The sequence below is a fragment of the Eurytemora carolleeae genome, unplaced genomic scaffold, assembly GCF_000591075.1.
Source record: "Eurytemora carolleeae unplaced genomic scaffold, Eaff_2.0 scaffold22, whole genome shotgun sequence".
Lineage (NCBI taxonomy): Eukaryota > Metazoa > Arthropoda > Copepoda > Calanoida > Temoridae > Eurytemora > Eurytemora carolleeae.
Genome location: NW_019396028.1, coordinates 304,226 through 329,833, shown reverse-complemented (window position 1 = coordinate 329,833; position 25,608 = coordinate 304,226). Strand labels below are relative to the sequence as shown.

Genomic DNA, 25,608 nt, shown 5'->3' with positions numbered 1-25,608 from the left:
GGATTGAATTCTTTGCTAAGTAGTAAGATTGAAAGGGATTTAGGCAATGGGCACTGGTTCTGTCTGGAGTGTGGTTATACAAGCTCAACACGTCAGCGTGTCATGTTTCATGTGGAAGCAAAGCATGTGACTGGACCAGGTCATGTCTGTGAGGTCTGTGATAAATTTCTTCCTACAAAAAATGCTCTTAATCTGCATAGATCACGTAAGCACAGGCCTACACAAATGGTTTATTCTTAACAGTAGTTTTGTTAGTTAATTATAAGTTGATTTTATTCTGTTAAGATTTTTCTGAGCTCGATGAGATTATTTCCTCTAAAATTATTCGTCTACCCACACTGGTTGGTAATGAGTATCAATGTTCTGACTGCTTAAAAACATTCTCTCAAAAAATAAATGTTTCAACTCACATTGAAGCCAAACATATAATAAACCCAAACGGCGTCACTTGTGATCTATGCATGAAAGTTTGTGCAACCAGACAAGGATTAAGAAAACACATTTATCGATACCATTAAATGATAGCATTTGCTGAAAATAAATTATTAAAATGAAGTTGTAGTAATCCTGGCTTGTTTAATTTTCCGAGTACAAAGAATTTATTTTAGAATATTTGCTTGAAGAATCTGAAGATACATTTGCGAATAGGATGATACTAATAAATGAAGCGGGATTTAGGCATACATTATTTGACTATTTAAAAAGAGGGCTGGCACGACGGAATGAGTGGGGGGGGGAAGTAAACTTCTACTTTAAAGCCAACCTAGGCCAAATAAACCAATTTTTCATAAAAAAAAAATAATTTTAGTGGCATGTAAACTTAAAAAAAAAATGACAAAAAATTTTTAGATTAAATTTTGTGGGGATTTTCCCGTTTAATTTAAATAATCAAATGATAATCTGAAGAGGATATTTGTGCCTGGTTTGTGAATACCGGGGCCGAGATAAGACGGGAATGCGTAATCATATCCAAGCAAAGCATACAAACTCCGTTATTGTTTGCACAGGAATACTTCTATTTTTCAACAGTTAAATCGTCTGAAGTATGATATTTTGAAGTAAAAACGCTTCTTTTCAATGTTCAGGAATTTAAATATTATTTACGTCATTTGATTTCTTCTAACTTTAAATAGAAGTTTTTAGAGTGTGGTTATAACTGTCCAAGCAAAGAAGCATTCAGGAAGCATATGAAAAGAAAACATTCCTACTTGTAATTGTATTAGGCCGCCAAATAGAATATTTTTAAAGAAGTTTTTTATAGGTCGGGTTATAGTTGAAAATCTGGAAGACTTGGATGATGTAATTCACAGTAAAGTCCTCTCCATTTCTCCAAACTTTTTCCAGTGTACTGATTGTAGTAAAGTTTCTAGAACTAAACAGAATTTATGCACGCACATAGAGGCCCTTCATGTAATCCATCCTGGATTTAAATGTCCCATTTGCTCAAAACATTGCTCTACAAGAGATTCTTTGAGAAAACACAAAATTCGTCATGCAAAACAAGGCGTGACGGAATTTATTTAATTTTTTTATAAGGCTTCCATGTTTAATTCCAGGCTTTGAAGATTTGGATGCAGCAATCAGCTGTAAGATCACCACTGATGAATTTAACATGTACCTCTGTACTGATTGCAAATATCAAAGTTTTTCCAAAAGAAATGTTGCAAATCATGTCGAGTCTAAGCACATAAGTCATTCTGGCGTTTCCTGTTCTATTTGCCACAAGATCTGTCGAACCAGAGAAGCTCTTAGAAAACATTATTCAAGATTGCATTCACACGAATAACGAATAACCATGGTATTTTTAGGTTCCGCGTTCTTTAAAGAAATAGATCAGATCATCAAGGCTAAAATTGTCCAGCTTGATCGAGCTAATTACTCGTGTACCGATTGTGGAAGAATGGCTAAAAGTTTTGCTAATTTAGCAAAACATGTTGAGGATAGGCATGTTAATTATGGTGGTGTTTCTTGCTCCTCTTGTGGAAAACATTGCACTTCAAGAAATTCTTTAGCCACTCACCATTCTAGATATCATAGAAAATAGAAATATATTTATTATTATTTTATGGATTTTACTTGTACGTTATTTTAGATGAGGATTCGTATCTCGAGGTTGATCTAGAAATATGTCGTCGTATTGTTAAAGTTTCATCTGGCAGTTATCAATGTTCACTATGCGACCATGTGTCGAATCAGAAGGGAAATATGATAAACCACATAGAAGCCAGACATATACCTGGTCCGGGCATAACCTGTCATCTTTGTAACCGTCATATTAGTACTAGACAGTCATACCGTATGCACTTGGCTAGGGTTCATGATATCAAATATAAATAAATTAATCCGTTTAATTTTTTTTGATTAATTTTAGATGTTGAAGCTATTTATTTTGAACTTGATAAGCAAATAAAATCAGAACTACATAAATCTGCATCTGGAGTATACCAATGTTCTTTCTGTTCTTATCTCACCCCTCAGAAGGGAACAATGATCAATCACATGGAAGCAAAACATTTTCCGGGTCCGGGGATAATTTGTTCCTTGTGTTCAAAGCACAATGCAACCAGGCATTCACATAGAATGCATCTGGCTCGGAATCATAGGACTGTATTTTAATATTTTATTCCTTGAAACTCTTTTTTCTAGACTGGGTTGATGAGAACTTACGAAGTTATATGTTTAAATCTTCTGAAACAGGGGCCTGGCACTGCTCGTTTTGTCCTTATTTTTCAAAGTTGACGACAAATGTCACCCGTCATATTGAGGGGAAGCATATTAAGACTCAATCTTATACATGTGATCTCTGCCAAAAAGTGTGTTCCACTCGCCATGCGCTGAATTGTCACAAATATAGATATCACCCTGGTGTTTAAAATCATGTCAATAAATTTGTTTAAAATAAATTTTTTAATTTTTATTAGACTTGGAGCGCGTAGAAATATTGGATCAAATGATGAGATCTGGTGATGACTGGTTGTGTAAACAGTGCGGATATAGTAGTCGAGTCAGGCATAGAACTTTGCTGCATGTTGAAGCTATTCATGTTACTTCCGGTGGTCATCACTGTCTTGAATGCCAAAAACTTTGTCCTTCCAAAAATGCACTAAATGCTCACATGTCAAGATATCATAGAAAGAAGAGGAACGTTCTCATATTTAATAATTTTCATTAAAATTATTTATTTTAAGTGAACAGCATTGTTGTGAAGAATGAAAATGGATGGACATGTGGATTATGCGGATACGAAGGAAGGCATAGAAATGGAGTTGTTTTACATGTTGATGCACATCATCTCGATACTGGGGGATATACATGTCAAATCTGCGAAAAGTTTTGTCCCTCAAAAAATGCACTGAACGCTCATGTTTCTAGATACCATAGAAAGAAGAAAATAGACCTTTATTAAAACTTCTCAAATATTTGTAAATATTTTTTCAGAAATGGCAAACATTGTGAAACGTGGTAATGGCTGGTCTTGTAAAATTTGTGGATTTTTCTTTAAACATAAAAGTTCCTGTTCCCTGCATGTTGAAGCAATTCACGAATCTGAGGGACATTTGTGCAAAGTTTGCAATAAGTTTTGTCCGTCTAAAAACGCTCTACGCACTCACATGTCCCGATATCATAGACAGGAGCGAAGTTTTGTCACAACAGATCAGTTAAATTAGAAAGATAAACATGCCTTCTCGATTTAAAATAAATAAATACATTTGTTAGATCTTGATTGTGAGGAGTTAGTTAAGCATCTTGGTAAAGAAATTGACTGGTGGTCCTGTTTAACCTGTGGATACAAAAATAAAATTAGGGTTCGAACTCTCATGCATATTGAAGCCATGCACGTGACTTGCAATGGCTATAACTGTCCTCAATGTAACAAGTTTTGCTCGTCAAAGAATGGCCTTAGTGTTCATGTATCAAGGTATCATAGAAAGTAATATATTCTAGAATTGGAGCGGAGTATAAGAGAGTTGATGATTAAACGTCAAGATGGACTATGGCATTGCACAATTTGTGAATATTCATCTTATTACACAACATCTGTGTCTCGACACATTGAAAGTCGGCATTTAGAAGCCTCGCAATATATGTGCAAATTGTGCCACAAAATCTGTGCAAATCGCAATGCACTAAAATGTCATAATTATCAATACCATTCCAGCAATAAACACTGAACAATTTTTTTTGTTATCAGATTTTGTTGATGTAGAGATACAAAGAAGAATGATTAAGCTGGTAGATGGTAGATTTCAATGTTCTGATTGCTACTTTATTTCCTCCCACAATTCTACCATGAAATGTCACATCGAGTCCAAGCACCTTGAGACCAGTGGTTACAGTTGTAACATTTGTAACAAGTTTTGTCCAACTAGGAATGCTTTAAAATGTCACAAGTACAGAATTCATTCTAAGCTAGGGCAATAATCAAGTTCATATTTCTAGACTTGTCGGAGTTAATAAGAGTTCGTATACAACGGTTAAGTGACGGAATGTTCTGTTGTGTGGTGTGTGGGTTTTTATCCGTAGAGAAGCGTAGTTTGATTTATCATGTCGAAGCTAAACATATTGAAACTCCAGGATATCTCTGTCCTATTTGCTCTAAACATTGTCCTTCGTTAAATGCTTTAAAATGTCATAAACGTCGATGTCTAAGAAAATAAACAATTTTATTTTAGACCTGGATACGGAAATAAACCAACGAATTGTGCACCTGGGACAAGGGTTTTATAGATGCGCTGAATGTGATTACGAGACAAAATATAAGACTACAATGAATCGTCATGTTGAATCCAAGCATTTAGTAACGAATGGAATTATCTGCAATATTTGTCAATGCTTGTGCCCAACTAAGAATGCGCTGGCCACTCACAGATCTCGTCTTCATAAAATAATTGTTTGACAAAATTAAATGGCTTTAACTTCATATTTTTATTCACTGTAGTCTTATTTATGTCTGAAAAAGCACAAGTTTTGATTATTTTAGATGTTAATGCTGAAATCTTGAGTTGTATAAGAAATGTTGGGAATGGATTTGTTGAATGTAAAATGTGTCTCTACCAAACCAGACACAAGGTGACTATGCGGAGACATGTAGAAGCTAAGCATGTCGACGCTGGGGGAGTTGTTTGTGAAATTTGTCTTCAATTTTGTCGCACCTCCCATGCTCTCACTAGTCATAAGTACAGAAAGCATTCAAATCTACGTGTTTAAAAATGTGCCAACACTGTGAATTTTCATAAATACATTTGCTTTTAGAATTGGATGAGTTGATTGAAACTTTACTGAGTAGAAATCCTGATTCAAGCTACAGCTGTTCATCTTGCTCTTATTCTTCTATTAGAAAGTCACATGTCAAAGCTCACATTGAAGCAAAGCACGTTCAAACCACAGGGTTTCAGTGTAAAACATGTGGCAAATTTTGTAATACTAGGAATGCGCTTATGATTCACAAAACTCGGTTTCATAAAACTCAGTTTGATCTTATGTCGTAAAATTTTAGTTTTTGAAGAATTGGATCGGATTATACGAACCAAGATGATGAAGATGGATACAGGAGATTTCTCCTGCTTAGACTGCCCTTACATCACCCGGTCCAAGTCCATTATGCTGAACCATGTTGAGTCCAGACATGTTGACTATGGGGGAGTTGTCTGTCAGCTTTGTCTCAAGGTTCTCCCAACACGACAAGCCCTTCGTATGCATAAGTCCAGAGAGCACAGACCATAAACATGTAATATTTTTTATCGATAATTTAATAATACTCATAAATAAACTTCAGCTCTTAAGGAATCTATCCGTAGTCGTATCATAAACCTGGACTCTCATACTTTCCAATGTGCAGATTGTGGATTCACCTCATCTTATAAGAATAGTCTAGTAAACCATGTTGAAGCTAAGCATAGCTCTGGTGTTTATCTATGTTCATTATGTGACAAAGTTTGTAACTCCAAGGCTTCTTTATCAATGCACATGAGAAGGGCTCATTTTAACTAAAATACAAATAAATTGAGTGAAATGTGTTCTTAGAGTATATGGCTGAACTTCTGAGAAAGATGATTTGTCTTGGTCCTCGGTCTTATCAGTGCTCCGAGTGCGGGTTCTCTAACAGCTACAAGAACAGTATGATCAATCATATTGAGGCTAGGCATAGTGATGGTGTCTATCAGTGTAGTTTGTGTGAAAAACAAAGCAATTCTAGACATTCCCTCAATATGCACATGAGAAGAACCCATTTTTTCTCATCTTAATCTTGCTAGTGTTCTTTTAACCCAGGTGTTGTACTAATTGATTTTGTAGAGCTGGACAGTATTATTCTGAGCAAGATGGTACGTAGTGCTTCTGGAATGTGGGCCTGTGTATCCTGTGATTATGAAAGGAATAACAGAGGAGATGTTTCAAACCATATTGAAGCTAAACATATTGAGTTTAGTCGAGTTGATTGTGATTACTGCGGGTTTGTCACTAAGACCAGGAAAGCGTTAAAGATGCACATATTTAGGATGCATGTAAAAAAACAACGTGAACTTGATAATAATATTTAAGTTGTTAACCATTGAATAAACGAAAAATGCTTAATTGTTAATCTGATATTTTTTAGAATTGGAAGTTTCTGAATATTTGCGTAAGAATGATCAAAATGAGTGGTCCTGTGTGCTTTGCGGATTTACACGCAAAAAAGTGTCTGTTGTAAAATCCCACATTGATTCAATGCATTTTCCTCCTGGAACCTACCCCTGTGAGATGTGTGATAAAATTTATCCAAACATGAATGCGCTTAAATGTCACATGAGAAGATGTAAAGCTGAAATAGGTTTTTAATTCAGGATTTTATGATCAGATCGATAAAGAAATGCACCGAACTTCGAGTGGACATTGGCAATGCAGGCATTGTCCTTCCTCATCAACTAAAAAATCTAACATTCGAAATCATGTTGAGTCTAAACATCTGAGAACTTGTGGATTTAATTGTAGTATTTGCTCCAAGTATTGTCCAAGTATGAATGCATACAACGTGCACATTAGTAGATATCATAAAAATTTTGCAACGTAAATAAAGATATTTTTGAAAATTGTTTAAAAGTAAGAACCTGCAAGGGATCAATCCGAGGGCCGGGTTTGCTCCACGATAAATATTTTGACAAATATAAACCATTTTGATTTTTTAAATTTTTCATTTTTTTCATTTTTTATTTTTAATTCTAAGAAAATCGAGTTCTCATTTCCAATTAAGAGTTAACAAATAATCATTTTCTAGTATTGGATGAAGAGATTGAAAAGTTGATGTACAGAGATTTATCCCTAGCACGATGGGTTTGCTACACATGTGGATACAGTACAATGGTTAAAACAAATATGAAATTTCATGTTGAGTCTAAACATTTGATATCTGACGGGTTTCAGTGTTCTTACTGCTCTAAGGTTCTTCAAAATCGCAAAGCTCTTTACAATCATGTCACTCGTAATCACAAAAACTGAAATAAACGGAATTTCTGGATTTAAATTTATAGCGCATACATTTGTTTTAATTTAGGACTAGATGAAGAGATAGAAAAATTAATCTATAGAGACTTATCAATGGGTTGGGTTTGTACGACGTGTGGATACAGTACTAGGATTAAAACTAATCTGAAATTTCACGTAGAATCTCAACATCTTCAAACATCTGGTGTTAAATGTCCCTTTTGTCCCATGGTTCTGCAAAATAGAAAAGCTTTGTACAATCACAATTATGCAAAACATCGTTAAGTTTAAAAAAGTAAAATAAGATTTTTATTTCTTTTCCTAGATTTTGAGTATAACTTGGAGCTTAGAATTCTGACTAAAATGTCTAAGATGGACGGGACTTGGCACTGTATGGAATGTGACTTTGTATCTGTCAAGAAATATAACATGAAGACGCATGTTGAAGCAAAACATTTAGATTTTACTGAAGTTTCATGCAGGGTGTGTGGAACTGTATGCGCAAATCGGCGATGCTTAAGACATCACATGAACAGCCACCATAAAAACTTTCTTAATTAATTCATGAGCCATCATTTTAATTATATATACTTCAAGTACTTAATAAAAGCTGATAATTTTAGTGGCACTTTTGTCGTATATGAGACGTATTGTCCTGGAAGGACTTTTATCCTGGGAGTGTACTGAGTGCGGATATAACTCCAAGTACAAGACAAGGGTTGAGGAGCATGTTGAAGCTAGACATGTTGGTCTTGGTGGTGTCATGTGTCAGTTTTGCCAAATATTTTGTCCAAATAAGAAGAGTTTAAGTAATCATCTTTATAAACATCATTCTGCCAACCGGGGTTCTAGGCAACAACTTATTTAACTAAAAAACATAACTTATTTTACAGATCCTCATGATTTGATGAGATTTGAGTTGACCGGGTCGGGCAAACTTTGGATTTGTTTGGGCTGCGGTTATTCTTCAAAGATAAAGACAAATATTCTTGAACATATTGAGTCAAAACATATTCTTAATACTGGAGTAGAGTGTCAGTTTTGTCAACAGTTTTGTCCCAATAAGAAAAGTTTGAGAAACCATACTTATAAATATCATAAGGCACTTAAAAACAGCATGCATCTTTAAATATTTTAAGTTTCAAACTCTATTTTAATTTTAGTTGACGAGCAAATGGTTCAGATTTTTCTTGAGACTGGTAAAGTGTGGCAATGTATTCAATGTAAATATACAACTAAGAACAAGACTCATATGTCCGAGCATATTGACGCCAAGCATATTGAGCGTGTAGGCATTGCATGTTTGTACTGCTCGAAGATTTGCCCTAATGTAAAAAGTTTAAAAAATCATGTTTACAACCTTCATAAAGATCAGCGACATTTAAAATATCTTGCAAACTTTAAAACTATCTAAATTATAAATATTGGCTCTAATAAATCTTCTAGTACTAAGATTTTAGATTTTATTGTCTGAATTAAGCTAGTCCTATTGTTAGGGTATACTGGAGAGATACTGGAGAAAATGGTTAGGTTGGATGAAGGATGGCAGTGCTCTGACTGTGGTTACAGTAGTAAACTCAAGTATAATGTCAAGGAACACATTGAGTGCAGACATATGATAACTAATATTATTTCTTGTTCTGTCTGTGGTAAACTTTGTCCAAATCCTAAGAGTTTAAGAAATCATATGTATAGATATCATAAGCAAATTGAATAAAAATTGTTGGGTTTTTTTTTGTCGGATGAAATAACCTTTTTAAGATCAGTGTGTTGTGGTATATTTCCAGTGTGTTCAGGTGTATTAAAAGAACTAGATGAGGAGATCCTAGGGAAAATGTGTAAGATGCAGAGTGAGAAGGGTTCGGTCTGGTGTTGTAAAATCTGTGCATATTCAACCAAGGGAAGAGTCGAAACATAACATATTTCAATTGGGGTTGACCGTTTTTTTAAAAATTTTTAATACAAATAGGTCAGGAATTTTTGTTTGAGAAAACAATACAATTGTAAACGACCACCTCCGCCTTCTCAGATTATAGGGGTTGAAGCAAGAACGGGGGGGGGGGGTTGTGGCAGATTAATTTAGAACGGTTGAGCAAAAAAAAGGCTGGGACTGAAAGAACATCTTGGGAATTGAAATTAAAGAGAAAGATTCTTAAAAAATAAAAAGCAGTTTAAAGAATAGTAAAAAGGAATTTTATATTATGTGTGACATGGAAGATTTTTCTGTCCTATTTTGATCATGTTTTCTCTAGAAGAAGGATAGGATGGTTGATCATGTTGAAGTTAAACATATTGAAAACCCTCGAGGATTTATTTGTGATATCTGCAATAAACATTGTCCAAACAGAAAGAGTTTAAAGAATCATCTTTATAATACACATCGAAATTATTTAAATTAATTCAAATTGTCATTAATTTGCCTGTAGCCTCTAAACTTACAAGTCATTATTTGGTACTGATACTAAAAAATAAATTGTTTTAACAAGTTTTCTTCAATTGATGCGAAGGAATAAGAACCCACCATTTTTTAGAACTTGAGGAAGAGATAGCTCAAAAGATGATGAAAGTTAAGACACCTGGAGGTATGATGTGGAGCTGTATAGACTGTGGTTATGTAGCTAAGAAGGCCAATATTATAGAACATATTGACGCAAAGGCAAACCCACAATTTTTTCAATCAATTTCGTAACATTGTGGCGCTTTCAGCATGTGGAGAACCCTGGAGTAGTTTGTAGCGTTTGTCAGAAATACTGTCCTAACAAGAAAAGTTTTAGAAACCACTTTTATAAGAATCATCGTGAAAAAGCCTTGATGTAACATTACATCTTTGTTTTCTGTTAAAAAATAATGATTTTGAATTGCTGCTGATATTTATCTGGTTGAAGGGTTTGATGAAATGCTGACGAAAGTGCTGACAGAATCTGGTTCTTGCTGGCAATGTGGAAGCTGTGAGTACAACAGCAAAAAGAAAAGTAATCTCGTGGATCATATAGAGGCCAAGCATATTGAAGGAGGATATTTTATTTGTAAACTCTGCAACCATCCAGCCTCAACTAAACGTGGATTAAGAAATCATCATTATGGGCGCCATAAAGAAATTCCTTTTAATGTCCAAAATGTCTAAATAACCCAGTTATTACTTGAGTCAAGAGTCAATTTTAAGCTGCATCGTAATCTTGGGGTTATTTTCGAAAATAAATATAATTTTAAGCTAACTGTTTGCTTTAGAATATATGGACTCTGTTGTCAGTTCTAAAATCTTCAAGAGCCCTGAGGGCGTATTCCACTGTACTGACTGTGATTATTCTTCTAGATGGGAGAACTGTCTTAAGATTCATATTGAGTCTAAACATGTTAGAACTGGAGGATTTTCCTGTAGTTTGTGTGAAAAAGTCTGTCCAACCAGAAATGCTTTAAAAGTACACTGTCAAAGGCGACACAAGCCAGATTTGCCCACACACGTATATCATGCTTAGATTTCATGCATTTGAGGCTTTTGATATATATTTTTTACACTGAAATTATTGATATAAAGAAAATAAAGATAAGAACTGATTTAAGAGTATATGGGTGTACTGGAAAGTTTTGCCCGGATGATGAGGGGAGAGGAAGGGAAAGTTTTTTGGCAGTGCTCAGAGTGTGTTTATAATACAAACATTAAACAGGTTTTTAATTAAATATTAAGTTGTTATAAAAAAGTTCTTGATATATTTGAGATTCTTTTGTTATCTTTGTCATCTGAATATTTCTTTCTTATATTTTCTATTTTATGATATATTTTTTTCTCTTCAAATAATAACTGTTTATTTCAAATTCAATATTTCTTATAAAAATCTTATTTTCAATTATTTTATTAAATCTAATTTTTTTCAATATTTATATATTTTTCTCTTTAAAAAATATTCATCTTTCTTTCAATTCTTATTAAACAAATTTAAGTTGTCATTTCGTTATGTAAGTCTTGTTCAGGTTTTGTTGAGTCACATTGAAGCGCATCATGTTGGGTCTAGATTCGAATGCCCGGACTGTGATTATGTCACAAAGACTAGAAACGCTTTAAGAGTTCATAAATCTAGGAAGCATCGTTTATAAACCACCCCCATTCTTTATTCTAGAGTATGAAGCTGCGTGCACTTCAGAGCTGATTGATAAAGTACAGACGGGTTCTGTTGTCTGCTACCAGTGTACAGAATGTCCATACAGTTCTCCCTATCGTACATCTGCTAAACGACATGTAATGGCTAAACATGTCGGAATCCGTGCATATTCTTGTGATCTGTGCCAAAATTCGTTTTCTACTCAAAACTCGTTAAATTGTCACAAGAGGACCACACATGAAATGTTTTAGACCCTCGAACTGTTGTGGGGATGAAGATGGTGAAGATGATTGGGGGATGGTCTTGCATGGATTGTATGTACTCCAGCAAGTACACCACGGATGTTAGAAGGCACATAGAGAGCAAGCACATGTCAGATTTTTTATTCTGTGCGCTCTGTGATATTACATTCGATACGTTTAATCATTTTAAACAACATTATATACTCTGCCATATTGAGTAACAACTAATCTTTAAATAAATGTGGACTGATTTTATGGAGTTCTCTTGAATATTTGTTTTAGAAGTAGAAGATCTGATGCATAGATTAAATGAAGATGGAACTATCTATGTTTGTTTATCCTGTGGCTACAAAGCCCGTAGTCGAAGAACTGTGTTTGAACATATAGAGTCTAAACACGTACAAAGTGCAGGCTACACCTGTGGGGTTTGCTCAAAATTCTGCAAAACTAGAAATGCATTGAGGAGTCATATGGCAAGATATCATCCTGTGAAAGCAGCTTTTTAAAGCTTTTAAAGCCAAACATACTGATAGTTGTCGAATATTTTAGATGCTCTGCTCGAGATAAGATCTAAGATGTCACGGTTGACTGGTGGATGGTGGAGATGTGTTGATTGTGAATATTCGTCTAGTAAATCCTCGAACGTATTCGATCATATTGAATCTAAACATGTATCGGTTGTGTACACTTGCAGCTTTTGCGGACAAGCGCACAAAACTAAAGCATCACTTCGTGTACATACGAGAAGATTTCATAAGCCCTGATATGTCTGTATTTTGATATTCTGAAAAGCATTTTGTCCATTCCGTTATTGATTTGTCCAGGTTATACATAAATAATATCTCAAATATATTTACAGAAATCTTTGATGTTGTACAACCAGAAATTGAATCCAGAGCTCTAAGGAAAGTTTAGACTTACATTAATTCAAAATTAAAGTTTTTTTCGGGGGGGGGGGGAGGGTATTTTTATTTATATTTATCTTAAAAAATGTCTAGGCATGGGTCGGTTTGGATGTGTAGTGAATGTGAACATGTTTTTCATAGAAAACTGCATCTGCTTGATCACATTGAATCCAAGCATGTGCCTCATCTACCCTACATGTGCAATATGTGCACGCGTAAATGCAAAACTATGCGCAGTCTGAGAAATCACTTGACTCAACACGAGCGGATGAATATTTGAATATTTTTATTTAATGACAACTATTTCTAGATATGTTAATAAAAATAACTTTAATTATTTCCATTTTATAAATTTATATTCATAGCCACCCCATGGTTCATCCTCTCTACCCATTGTTGTAGATCTGGAAAATATTCGAAATGTTGCAATCTTGGACAAGATGTTGTTCCAAGACGGGGTTTGGAGTTGTCTGGTGTGTGGGGCAAATAACAGGAAAAAGACTAATATATTGGAGCATGTTGAAGCGAAGCATCTCGAGCATGGCGAGTACTACTCATGTGCTGAATGTGGTAGACCATGTAAAACGAGGAAAGCCCTAAGATTACACATGTCAAGCTATCATCGATAGGACTTAATATCTTAACTTTGGTTTGACGGAACTAATGATTAAAATTTGTATTTAGTCCTTGAGGATTTGCTTAATGTTGCCATCCTTGAGAAGATGATCTACGAGGATAGGCACTGGTCCTGCATTGATTGTGGAGCCAGGGATAAGAATAAGAATAATATTATGGAGCATGTTGAATCTAAGCATCTTGTTTACACTGCTCATTACACTTGTCCAACCTGTGGTACTCTTTGTAAAACTAGAAAAGCATTACGGTGTCATATTGGAAAACATCACAGGTTCATCAACAGAAATTATAATTTAGCCGGCCAATAAAGTTTGTTTTAACTCTACATTTCTTTTTGTAGAAATAGAAGCTTCACGGGATTTGATAATTCTTCCCCGCATGCATCAGGAACACATTAACGGAGTCCTAATTTGGATTTGTCAGGATTGCGGTCATGCTTCTAAAAATAAGCGTAATGTTCTTGAGCACATTGAATCTAAACACATTGAGTTTGGAGATGATTATTTATGTAATCTTTGTAGCAAAGTGTGTAAGACTAGGAAGGCCATGAGACGACACTATGAACGTTGTCATCCAAAGAGCTAAATTTATCGAAGTAAATTAATAAACAATTTTTTCAGCACTTGATGAAGAAATAGATTCTAGAATAGTTCGGATGGAGGATGAAGGAATGGCGTGGACTTGTATTGATTGCTCTTACTCCAGCAAGAATCGAACCCATGTCATAGAACATGTTGAAGGAAGGCATATTGAAAATAAGGCTTTTTATATTTGTGAAATCTGTTCCACTGTGCTAAGAACTAGGAAATCGTATAGGCAGCATAAATGTTATTGTTCTAAAAAGAAAGTTTGTTAACAAAACAAGTTAGATTGGGCATACTCACAATATTTCAATTCCTAAAAAAAACATATCCCCTTTTAATAATGACAGATTTTACTGTCTACATTACAACTTAGAAATTAGTTAGCAGACATTCTATTTTACTTTTGTTGTCAGATCATTTTTTGACCGTTGAAGAAGAGATTACAGCTAAGATGACTAAACTGGAAAATACATGGGCATGTCGGGAGTGTCCTTACAACAGCAGGAACAAGACGCATGTCGTTGAGCATGTTGAATCAAAGCATGTCGAGCATATGGGATATGAATGTCCCTTTTGTAACAAAATATATAAGAATCGATCTAGTTATCGACAACATAAATGTAGACCTGGTTCAGACTAGGTTCTGCTAGGCCTAAAATCAATATTCCATTCCAGATCTTGCAATTTAAGTATTAGTGTTATGTAACTAAATAATAAACTAATTTGAAACGGTTCCTAATTTGTTTAGAGAAGTATGTTGATAATATCCAAGTGGAGGGAATGGTTTTATCTAAGATGGAATGTATCCAGGGTATCTGGAGATGCTTAGATTGCAATTTCAAGGGAAATTCTAAATCCTTGCTTTTCCAGCATGTAGAACACTATCATGTCCATGCCGGATACAGATGTGAAGCTTGTGATAAAACATTTAACACAAAACATCTTCTAAATGATCACAACAAAACCTTCCATAGAGTTCCAAAGCTGTATTCTCTTCCTCACTATGATACTGGACGTTAATTAGAAACCACATTTAACATTTAAATTTTAAACAAGCAACATGGTCTATAAGATTATTTACAAATTTTATTTAATATCCTTGGGGAAAATATGTTTGATAAATGGTTTTAACTCTAAAAATAGACTAAAACTGAAAAATTGTTTTTAACTCTAAAAATAAACGAAAACTGAACAATTGTTATTTCAGTAATTTCTCTCCTTCTATTTGATATAGTAAAACTTGACTGGGGTGTATGGTATTGTGGAAATCGGAGGGGGGGGTGGGGGGTGGATCAAACTGTTAAAATATTTACAAAAATAAAACCTGCGACCTTCTTGTAACTTTATTCTGCTTGAAATATTTTATTCCCTAATTCGAGAATTTCAACTTTTTATTTATAATTTTTGTGTAATATTTTCATTTAAATTGTCTGGTTTCAGTTGAAGACTTGGAGCGAGAAATTTTATCTAAAATATGTCGACGTGGAAGCCTGTGGTCGTGTGTGGATTGTGATTATGAGAGAAGGAGTAAGAGTCATGTTGTCGAGCATGTCGAGGCTAAGCATGTTGATCATCCAGCTTATGAATGTGGGGATTGTGGAAAATTATGCACCACTAGAAATACTTTGAGACAGCACAAACGAATACATAAGATACATCTCCCTGATATTTTTAATTAGATTTTAATCTTCCTCTGGTTAGATCTACCTTAAACTTTCATTTTTTTTATTTTTTTTTACCTTAAAAATAATTTAAAACTCTGGTTTCAGTTATTGAACTCGAGAATGAGATTCTTTCAAAACTATTTCCAAGAGATGGTCTCTGGGCTTGCACAGATTGTGATTATGAACGGAAGAACAAAAATCATGTGATTGAGCATATTGAGGCCAAGCACGTTAATCATCCAGCATATGAATGTGGAGAGTGTGGTAAACTGTGCACAACAAGAAATACTTTAAGACAACATAAACGTGTTCATAAACCAGTTATGTCGGACCTCTTTGTTCACCCATTTTATCCACAACTTATGTGAAATTCTTAATGAGCAGCCAGTTATTGTTTAGTTACAAACGAGATTATGATGAAAGTTGGCGGCTACTGGGTGTGCAATATCTGTGGTTACACCAGCAAGAGAAAAAGTCATGTAATGGAGCATGTTGATGGATTACACTTGAAACTTACATTTCCTTGTCCTTCCTGTCTCAAGATGTTCGCTCAAAGAACTTTAAGAAGTCATCGACGAATTTGTGGAAATCAGTAGCATGTATTTTTAAACATTTGTTTCTATTTTATATTTCAATGTTCTAGGACGTGAGAAAGGAAACATTTTCTCTTTAAATTCTCTGATTAATGCAGAACCTACGCTGGATGATCAACTTGAAGTGAAGGAATATTTGATTAAGATTGATGGAACATGGTTCTGTCAGATTTGTGAATATTCTAGCAAGCAGAAAGGTCACGTGACTGAACACGTTGAATCCCTTCATCTGAAGTTAAAACTAGTTTGTCCAAACTGTAACAAAATCATAACTGGCAAGAGTTCCTTTAGAAGCCACAAACGAAGATGTTTTTAATTAAAATTTTCTGTTAAAAAAATCAATCTGAAAGGTCCAGAACATTAGATTATCTAAGGACAAGTCTATAGTCGGATTTTTCTGGACTTTTTTCCAAGAATTTAAGAATCCACATAAATGTTTCATTGCGATGATTTAAAGTTTTTTCTAACTAGAGTAGGATATTAAAACACCCTATGTTTAGGAGACTTCAACGAAATAGTTATCTCCAATTTGAAGAAAATAGATGGCATTTGGACTTGTATCATGTGCGGTTATAATAGCAAGAGAAAAAGTCACGTCCAAGAACACATTGAATGTTTTCATTTAAAGATTCAAGTTGAGTGCCCTGTGTGCGGTGATCTCTTTCTTAAAAGCTCTTACAGAACTCATAAGAGAGTTCATGATCAAATAAATAATTAATTGCAATCTGATTTCTTATTATTATTTGACCACTAAATACAATAAAATAAATATTTGTTTTTTGTATAAACCTATTGAATGTTTTAAACCAGAAATTAAAGGTTATGAAAATTTAGGTTCCTAAAGTTAGCGCTGAATTATCAAACATGATTAAATTGATTTAAAAAAATTAATATTTTTTTTTGCATAATTTCACATTTTGGCAATTATAGAAACTGATATTAAAAACCTCTTATTTTCTGCATCGTTCTACCCATGTCAATGTTAGGTTGGTCTAATATGGGTATTTTATACCATCTTTTAAAATTGGGCCCCCTTGTTTTAGGTTCAGATCATGTGATGTTGAGGATTGATGATAAATGGACCTGCTCCGAGTGTGGGTTTAGTAGGAAGCAAAAATCTCATGTGAGAGAACATGTTGAATCCGTTCATCTCAAGCTAACTGTTATTTGTCCTGTCTGCGAAAGAGAAGTCCTTAAAAGTGGTTACAGGGTTCACAGGCGTGTTCATAATCCACACTAAGAATATTGTCAAAATATTAACATTTTATGCGTAATACTTAGAAAATTATTTTAATGTACACCGTTGATTAATTTAGTATTTGACTTCTTCTGTCATGAAATTTCTCCGCAATAATATTTTTTCATTATTCTAGTGCAATTAAATGAATTAACCCCTTGCCTTTAAGTCAGTTAAATGAATCAAGTTTTTATACTGTCTGCTCTCACAAACAAAGTATTTGAACTAACTAATTATCTTAACTAAGGTATATGCCATGCTGTCCATTTTTATGATCCTTGAATAAACACATTTTATTGATTTTATTATTATAGATTTATTAGAAAACCATCATTCCCTTAGGTCTAGAATAGTTTTTTTTCGTTAGTTTTGTCTTGTCTTATTCTTATTTCGTTTCTCCTAGAACTGAACCTCTGTGACATGCTGGAGGAGGAGATCATGTCGAAGATGCAAAGAACGGATGATCTAAAGAACTGGTCATGCATGGAGTGTGGGTATAAGAGTAAAAAGTCGCACGTCATGGAGCATGTCGAAGCAAAGCATGTCGAGCATCCTGGCTACGCCTGTCCCATCTGTCCCAAAACTTTCCAAACCCGTGGTTCTTTGCGCCAGCATCGTCGCGCTCATTTAAGACAAGTCCGATCCCTGAACATTGTCTAATAGAGTTAATATCTAACGTTATTTACTTGAACTTCTGTTATTACTAATTCATATCAGTCTCTTCTTTTTAGAGGAATTGTTAAAGATTGAGATTCTGAGTAAAATGTATCGAGTTGAAGGGAAAATGTGGGAATGTTCTGTGTGTTCCTACAATGGACAGAAATGTCATGTATTTGAACACATTGAAGCTAAACATGTTGACCACCCTGCATATTCATGTGGCGTGTGCGGAACGCTTTGTTCCACTAAGAACTCTTTAAGACAACACAAATACCGTAATCACAAAGGAACTAAAACCTAGTTAGAACCTAGATCAAGATTGCCAAAATAATTCACAACGTAAGTTGCTTGAAGTGTTATTTCCTTATCTATACTGCATTCACTGCATAATTGTAAACATTTAATTTATTTAGTATTTTATTTTAGAGGATTTGTTAAAGCTCGAGATTTTGGATAAAATGAATCGAGTTGAAGGGAAAAAGTGGGAATGTTCCGTTTGTTCCTATAGTGCCCAGAAATGTCATGTCTTTGAGCATGTTGAATCTAAACATGTTGACCATCCTGCATATTCATGTGATTTGTGTGGAATGCTTTCATCCACTAGGAACTCTTTGAGAAAACACAAATATCGTCATCATCGAGGGAAATAAGCTCTTTATTTACATTTAGTGCAAAGTCAACCCCATTTTTATCTTAATTTTTGCAACAAACATGCAATCTGCTCAGGTTTTTTTTTTTTGAGAATCAATTACGATAAATTTTTTGTTGCACGTAATGAAAAATTAATGCGAAAGCTTGGTTTTACCAAGTTTAAGGAAATTTTCCGTATCTTCAGTTCGAGTTCAACTTGAAGCTGAGATATTGTCGAAGATGATTCGAATGAATGAGTTATGGCACTGTACAGATTGTGGATACTCTAGGTTACAGAAAGGCCAGGTTCTAGTACATGTCGAAGCTAAGCATGTGAACCATCCTGGTTATCTTTGTCTGGTCTGCAATAAAGTTTGTTCAACAAGGAACACATATCGACAGCATAAACGTCTTCACAAATTTGTCAAGTTTTCATAACTCATTCCCCCCCCTTTGCCCCTTTATTACTTTTTTCTGTACTAGCTTTGATTTTATGAATAAAAAATGTTCTTTTGATCCACTTTTTTTCTTTAATTTTGAACCATACTATTTTTTTTTGATTTTTGGTTTAGATGGATCTGAGGATCTAGAGAAATTAGAAGAAACCATTCTTGGTATGATGGAGAAGAGGGAGGGGGGTTGGGCCTGTACTGTTTGTGGGTTTATTAAGTATAGGAAAACCCATGTTAAAGACCACGTTGAGTCAAAGCATATTAGACACATTGGGTTTGTCTGTCCCCATTGTTCCCGTGTGTACACTGGAAGGCATTCACTACGCTCACATGCAGCCCAGTGCAGTAACAATTAACAAAAAATAGATATTTCGATTTCAGAATTAGAATGGGAATATCTGACAAATATCATTTATCCCAAGATGCGAGAAAAAAAAACGGTTTTATTTGGATGTGTGTTGAGTGTGGTTTTGAGCGGCGAGCCAACGAAAATGTCATAGATCATGTTGAATCAAATATATTGCAATTGAATATAAGACCTCCGTATACTTGCACACTATGTACTTTACATTTCTCTTCCCGAAATTCATTTAGAACACATAAAAGCAGATATCATGGAAAATTTTTAAAAATTTAATCATGGCCACCCCCTTTGGATGTTTCAGTCCTATTTGCATGCCCCTAGTTATTGTCCTGTGCGTATTTAATACCACTAGCTGATTTTCTTCAACAAATTCGAATTGCAGAATCTGTACCATGGGACGAAGACATATCAACTAAGCTGGGGAAGCTCGAGGGTCAATGGACCTGTTTTGTGTGCGAGTACACCAGCAAGTATAAGAGCCATGTCATTGAGCATGTCGAGGCCAAGCATGTCGACCATCCACCATATATTTGCGGGATTTGTGGGAAAAATTTTAAAGCGCGAAATGGATATAGGCAACATTTTGTAAAATATCATAAACTTTCCCTGGAATTCTTTTCTATACAATATTGACAATATGGAAATAGTGAATAATTTTTAATAACATTCCATTAATAAATAATAAAATAAAAAATTGAATTTTTTACTTGTGATAAGATGGGTGCAAGCGTATTATGTTTATGTGATTTAAACAGGCAATATCATAACCACCCCCTAGAAAAGCTTCATAGGACTGGGTCAATTCTGTCAATTTATCTATTTGAACTTCTTTAACGCATATATTTTCTTCAAGTCAAAGTATGATCATTCATAACATGATAAAATTAGCAAAACTTTTTTGAATTAAAGGGTTATCCGCAAAAGATCGGACATTTTGTTTAGATAAAAATAAAGTATATCACTAAACTATTTGTTAAATGATACATTATCGTCGAAATGAATTTTTTTTAATTTCAAATTACACTCTGGATTTTTTTTGTTGCGAAAAATCCCAGGTTTTTATTCCTCTTATCAAGATTTAAAGAATTGACCCATTTTATTAGTTTGCTGCAGGAAATGTCTTAAACTGTGTGTTCAGAACTAAAAAAGCACATTAAAACATTAAATTATGCATGACTTAAATAAAGTTCTGAATGCAGAGTTTTGGCTTAAACAGCATTCCCTGTTTTAACTGCAGAAGAGAAAGAGAGATGATTTCTCTTTCCATTTCAGAGCTCGACCTGGTGATTTGCTCTAAAATGTTGAAATATCCGGGAATATGGCGCTGCTCTGACTGTAGCTATGAGAGCAAGAACAAGAACAACATGTATGAGCATGTGGAGTGCAGACATGTTCAGCATCCGGGATATATCTGTCATTTCTGCAATAAGACGATTTCCAGTCGAAATTCCCTTCGTAATCATATTATTAGAATGCATAAATCAGCCGTCAGATAGAACCTGCCTTACAATAGATTTATAGAATTTACATAATTATTTCTTCTGGAGTAAACGTATTTATATTTAATTATTCTTTGGGAAGGTTATGGAATTTTGATACCGCTTCTCAAAAAAATCAGTCAGTTCAAAGTTAAGAAATGTGTAATTTTTCAGTTTCTGGATTGGTGTTTGATGACTCGGACAAGAACGAGCTAAGTGAGATCATCCAGCTGCGGATGGAACGCAATGACGCCACTGGAGAGTATACTTGCCTTGAATGTGGATACGCTAGTAAACACCGACACAACGTGATCGATCATGTCGAGGCTAAACACTTCAAGATCCAGTACCACTGCGACCAGTGTAACTATGTCAGTAATGGCAGAAACCCGCTCAGGGTCCATAAATACAGGAGGCATAAGAAGCCGGAGCAGATGATCGTTACAATGGAGATGCCAGGGATGGAAAATGATTCTATCGATCCTCTAAGCACCAGCTCAGATCAACTTATGATCGAATGATTTAACTTGATTAGAACATCTGGTCGTTTTTATTTTTTAAGACTTCCGATATATATTTTTCTTATTTAAACGTGATTTCAATTAAATTATATTTTGCACAAAGCATATAAAAAGATTAGAACTCGAGTTTTATCCCTTTTGAATTTTTTTGGTAAACTGACCAGTTCAGTTTGATTTTAATTATAATGATTTCTTGGAGTTTTATTATTGTTTTATCATTTTAAAGTTCGTTATAATTTTTTCCATTTTGGAATTTTCCTTATTTCCAATAAATCATTGTTTGATTTTTAATCTATCATAGTTTCACCCAAACCTGTAAATAATAAATTGATTTTTTTAAATACACTTTTTAAAAAAGGAAAGAATAATCATGAAAAATATTTGGTCAGAGATACTATTTTAAATAACTTTAGGTCGGTTTTTTCCTTTTACGGTATTATTCAGTTAACTCTACCATTTAGTTATCTTAATTCAAAACAAAAAGGCATGTCTATACATTTAATTATTAGTAGGGGGNGGGGGGGGGGGGGGGGGGGTAACTAAACAAATGTAAAAGGAAAAAGAAAAAAACTCAATTTCTTCCGCGGAAGTTTCTTAAAAATCAAAAGTGGGAAAAGAATTCCTCATATATTGAATTCTCTTCTCCATAAGTACCTGGAAAGTTAGAATAGGAAAGAGAATAAATCCTGGATATTCTTCCTCGTCGATTTGATAAATCAAAAAGATAACATGAATTGTGTCTATGCCACGAACTCAAATTGTCTAATCCCTATATCTTTTCAACCTGAGGGTGTAAACCTTTCATATTAAAAACTTTGATTATTAGATCTAACATAATTCAAAGTTTTAAATATCTAAGGGTTGCGACATTGGGTTTAAAAGATACAGGGATTAGAAAATCAGAGTTTGTGACAAAGACTGAATTCCTTTAATTTTAAGTTTCTATGAAATGAACATACAGTTCATAAGATAAAGTTTTATCAATCAGGATTCATATCTTCGTTTAATTTTATTTTAAACTCGAATAAATATGTTAAAATTGCGGTTCACAAAAATCTTAGGATTTCTTTCATTAATAAGTCACCATATTGAACATGAAAATGTATAGCTTTCATGGGGATCTGGACTTTTAATTACAACACAGTTCTTTAAAACTTTTATTCACTATAATAGAACAATTGATCTACATCTACATGCGAAACCTATACCATTCGTACCTATTTTAGGTAAAAATAATAACCTCTTAGATTATTAGAAGGGTTCATAAATAAAAATGTGTTTAGTAAGGCAGAAATTTTTACGAATTGAAAGGAAACTGAAGTTTTTAATCTAAAATTCATAACCATCCCCATCTGTCACAGAATTCCCTTCTCTATTAAATATGGTCTTAGTCGGTCTAGTAGTTTTAAAAAGGTTTTTTGATTGTTTAGTTGAAACTTCCTGGCTTCCCATCTGGATCAACGGATATCTCCTCTGTAGGAAGGGGTGCGGTAGTAAGTTTAAGAATCCTGCACCCCTGGTCCGTCATGAAACCGTGTGCTCATGTCCTGAAGACCCCCTGGGTCTATCGAAACTATCTGTGAAGTCCCTGACAAAGTTAACTGGAAGAGGAAGACCATATGGTTGCCGTCGTCGAACAGGTTTTAGGTCTGCTGGTTTACTACAGAAACGTTCTGATTCTCCGAATAAACCAATCAGTATTGCTCCTAAAAAAGTTCCTTTGCCACGACTGATTTCCAGGCCCAAAATGGAAGCTGATTCTAATGACGAGGACAGTTTGACGGAGGAAGATCCTCTCTTTAAGTCTGAGCCCCACGAAAGTTGAATTCTTAATGAAAATGTCAGTTTAATACAAACATTACGCGGCAGCTGATGGCTTGTGTATAATATAATTCTCAATAAAACATTAAATTTTATTACTTCTATTTGTGCTTTTTTATTATTGAATTTATTCTTCTTGGACGATCTGGACCTTGCAGATATACTTTAATTCCTTATTTAAAATTTGCTGTAAAACAGTAAACTTTGGTTTTCTTATGTCCTTAATTCCTTGAAACCCTCTTATCAAAGTAAACAATCACTCGGATAAAAGATATTTTTACTTTAGGTTAAGAATTATCAAATATAAATAAGGTAGAGGCTTTAAATCAACCCTTGTGCGTTTTCAGTTCCTTTCAAAGTGTACTAATCATGTAAATGTTCTCAAATTATATGCAGTATAGAGCACATTAATACAGTATGTTCCCTAGACTATTCATTTCAATTTCCAATTTTTTAAAGCTGTTAAATAAACTTTATAATGAATTAGGTGAATAAAAAACATCATTCGATTTATAGTTATAATGGAAAATCATCGTTTGTAAAGTGAAAGGCATAGAGTCTATGTGAAATGATCATTGGTCAATTATTTGGTTTTCTTTTAATATTAATTTTAGATTTTCTATAAAATGATATTCTAGGGCCCAAAAGGTTATATAGCATAAATATGTGAAGTACACCTGCAGTATGGAAACAGTACAACAAAATGGCCGTTTTACACTTTTCTAGTAAATTCCCCTCTAATATATAATCTATTCTCTTTGAATTTTAGCTTCCAAATATTACTATTACATGCTTATTCTACTGTTTTTGTTCTAATTTTTTTTATTGTTCAACCCCTAGCTGAGGGTGAATTTTTTTACAAGTTTTAATATCCAATTTCAACTGATTTAGATAAAAGGATAAAAAGACACAATGATGGATTTAGTTGCCTAGACTGTGGATTCTTCAGTAAGAAACTCTACAGTACAAGGTGAGGAGGAGGAGACTTAAAAAGGGACTGTTCGCGTAATTTCAAGTGACCCTATTTTCAAAGAGGGTAATAACTGATAAATACAGCGGTACCCTTTCGCTTTAAACCTTTGTCTGTTCTTCGAGTACAGAGATATCTGTGTTTAAATCTATTGAAAACCACATCATTCCTGTAAAACCCGGTGTACGCTGCACTATGAACTCAATACAGCTGATCCGTTACACGTGCTGTTTGTCCCTTAAAATTAAGGAATATTTTATGTAGAAAGTGAATTTTAAAAACTCGTCAGAAAATATTTATTTTCTGGCACGTTTAGAAAGTTAACAAATTGTTCAACAATTAAAATCATTTCTGCAGATTAATAAGAATAAGTTCAACAACCTTGATCAGACAAAGGTTTAAAAGGTTCTGTTGTGAAACGGACTCATCAGTTCTACATATCCTTGGTCACTGGAAATTACGCCTACAGTCCCTTCACGTTTCCTCAAAAGCATGAAAGTTGTAAAGGGGTAAGCTAGGCAAAGGATGAGACTTAATTTTTAATATAAATTTTGTTCATTATTTCATCATTACAGTATAATAATGATAAGGCGAAGTAGTGCAGCGAGACATAAAATTCAAATATTGAGAAAAATCGGTGTAGATTCTACTGGAGTCTCATACTAAGGGGATAACCCTATAAGTGATATTTAAGTTAATAAATAGCCTAACTTGTAAAAAAAAATAGCTAGTTTTATAATTCCTAAATTTTAAATCGTATCAGATTTGCACTGTACAATGTGAACCAGAAAACTGTTTAATTAATGTTTTTGATATTATTACTAAGCAAATAACTTAGTAACTTAGTAATTAGTAACTTAGTAAATCACTTATTGAGTGAAATGGGCTTGTTTACACTGTAAAATTTCTGTGTCTCGTGTTTATTGGACTATTTAAAGTTACAACATGCGTCTTAAAGTTGTCTTCCTATTCCAGAGCTTTCTGGTTCTCACTGTAGTGTATTTCTTTTATTCAGGGGATGGAAAATTATTTTTCAAAATGGTTATTTTCTTACAATTCTCTAAAAACAGCAATCATTTATGCTAAAAGTCATGCATAAGTTTATTTCCTTTGTCTCCCATTGTATTTGTATGTATTATGTATGTAGACGGCACTGGGATTCTAAGCATGGCGAAGAGGGACCTCTCTCTTGTGATATCTGCGGTAAACTCTGTGCATCAAGAAATGCGTTGGGAACACACATGAGCAGATATCACAGGCGTCAAGATGTATTTCAATAAATAATTTATCTGTCAA

General features: G+C 34.1%; 1 protein-coding gene across 36 annotated transcripts in view; it reads left to right on the top strand.

Annotated features, from left to right (window-relative positions):
- LOC111694928 (protein abrupt) overlaps nt 1-25,608 on the top strand; it is a 36,516-nt gene extending 10,908 nt beyond the window's left edge. The window contains exons 3-5 of one of the 36 annotated variants that reach the window (XM_023464123.1): nt 609-678; nt 907-1,007; nt 1,144-1,250. In XM_023464123.1, the coding sequence (XP_023319891.1) occupies nt 609-678; nt 907-1,007; nt 1,144-1,214 (242 nt within the window). In that variant the 3' untranslated portion in view covers nt 1,215-1,250. The other 35 variants (XM_023464348.1, XM_023464010.1, XM_023464202.1 and 32 more) reach the window with 35 other exon arrangements.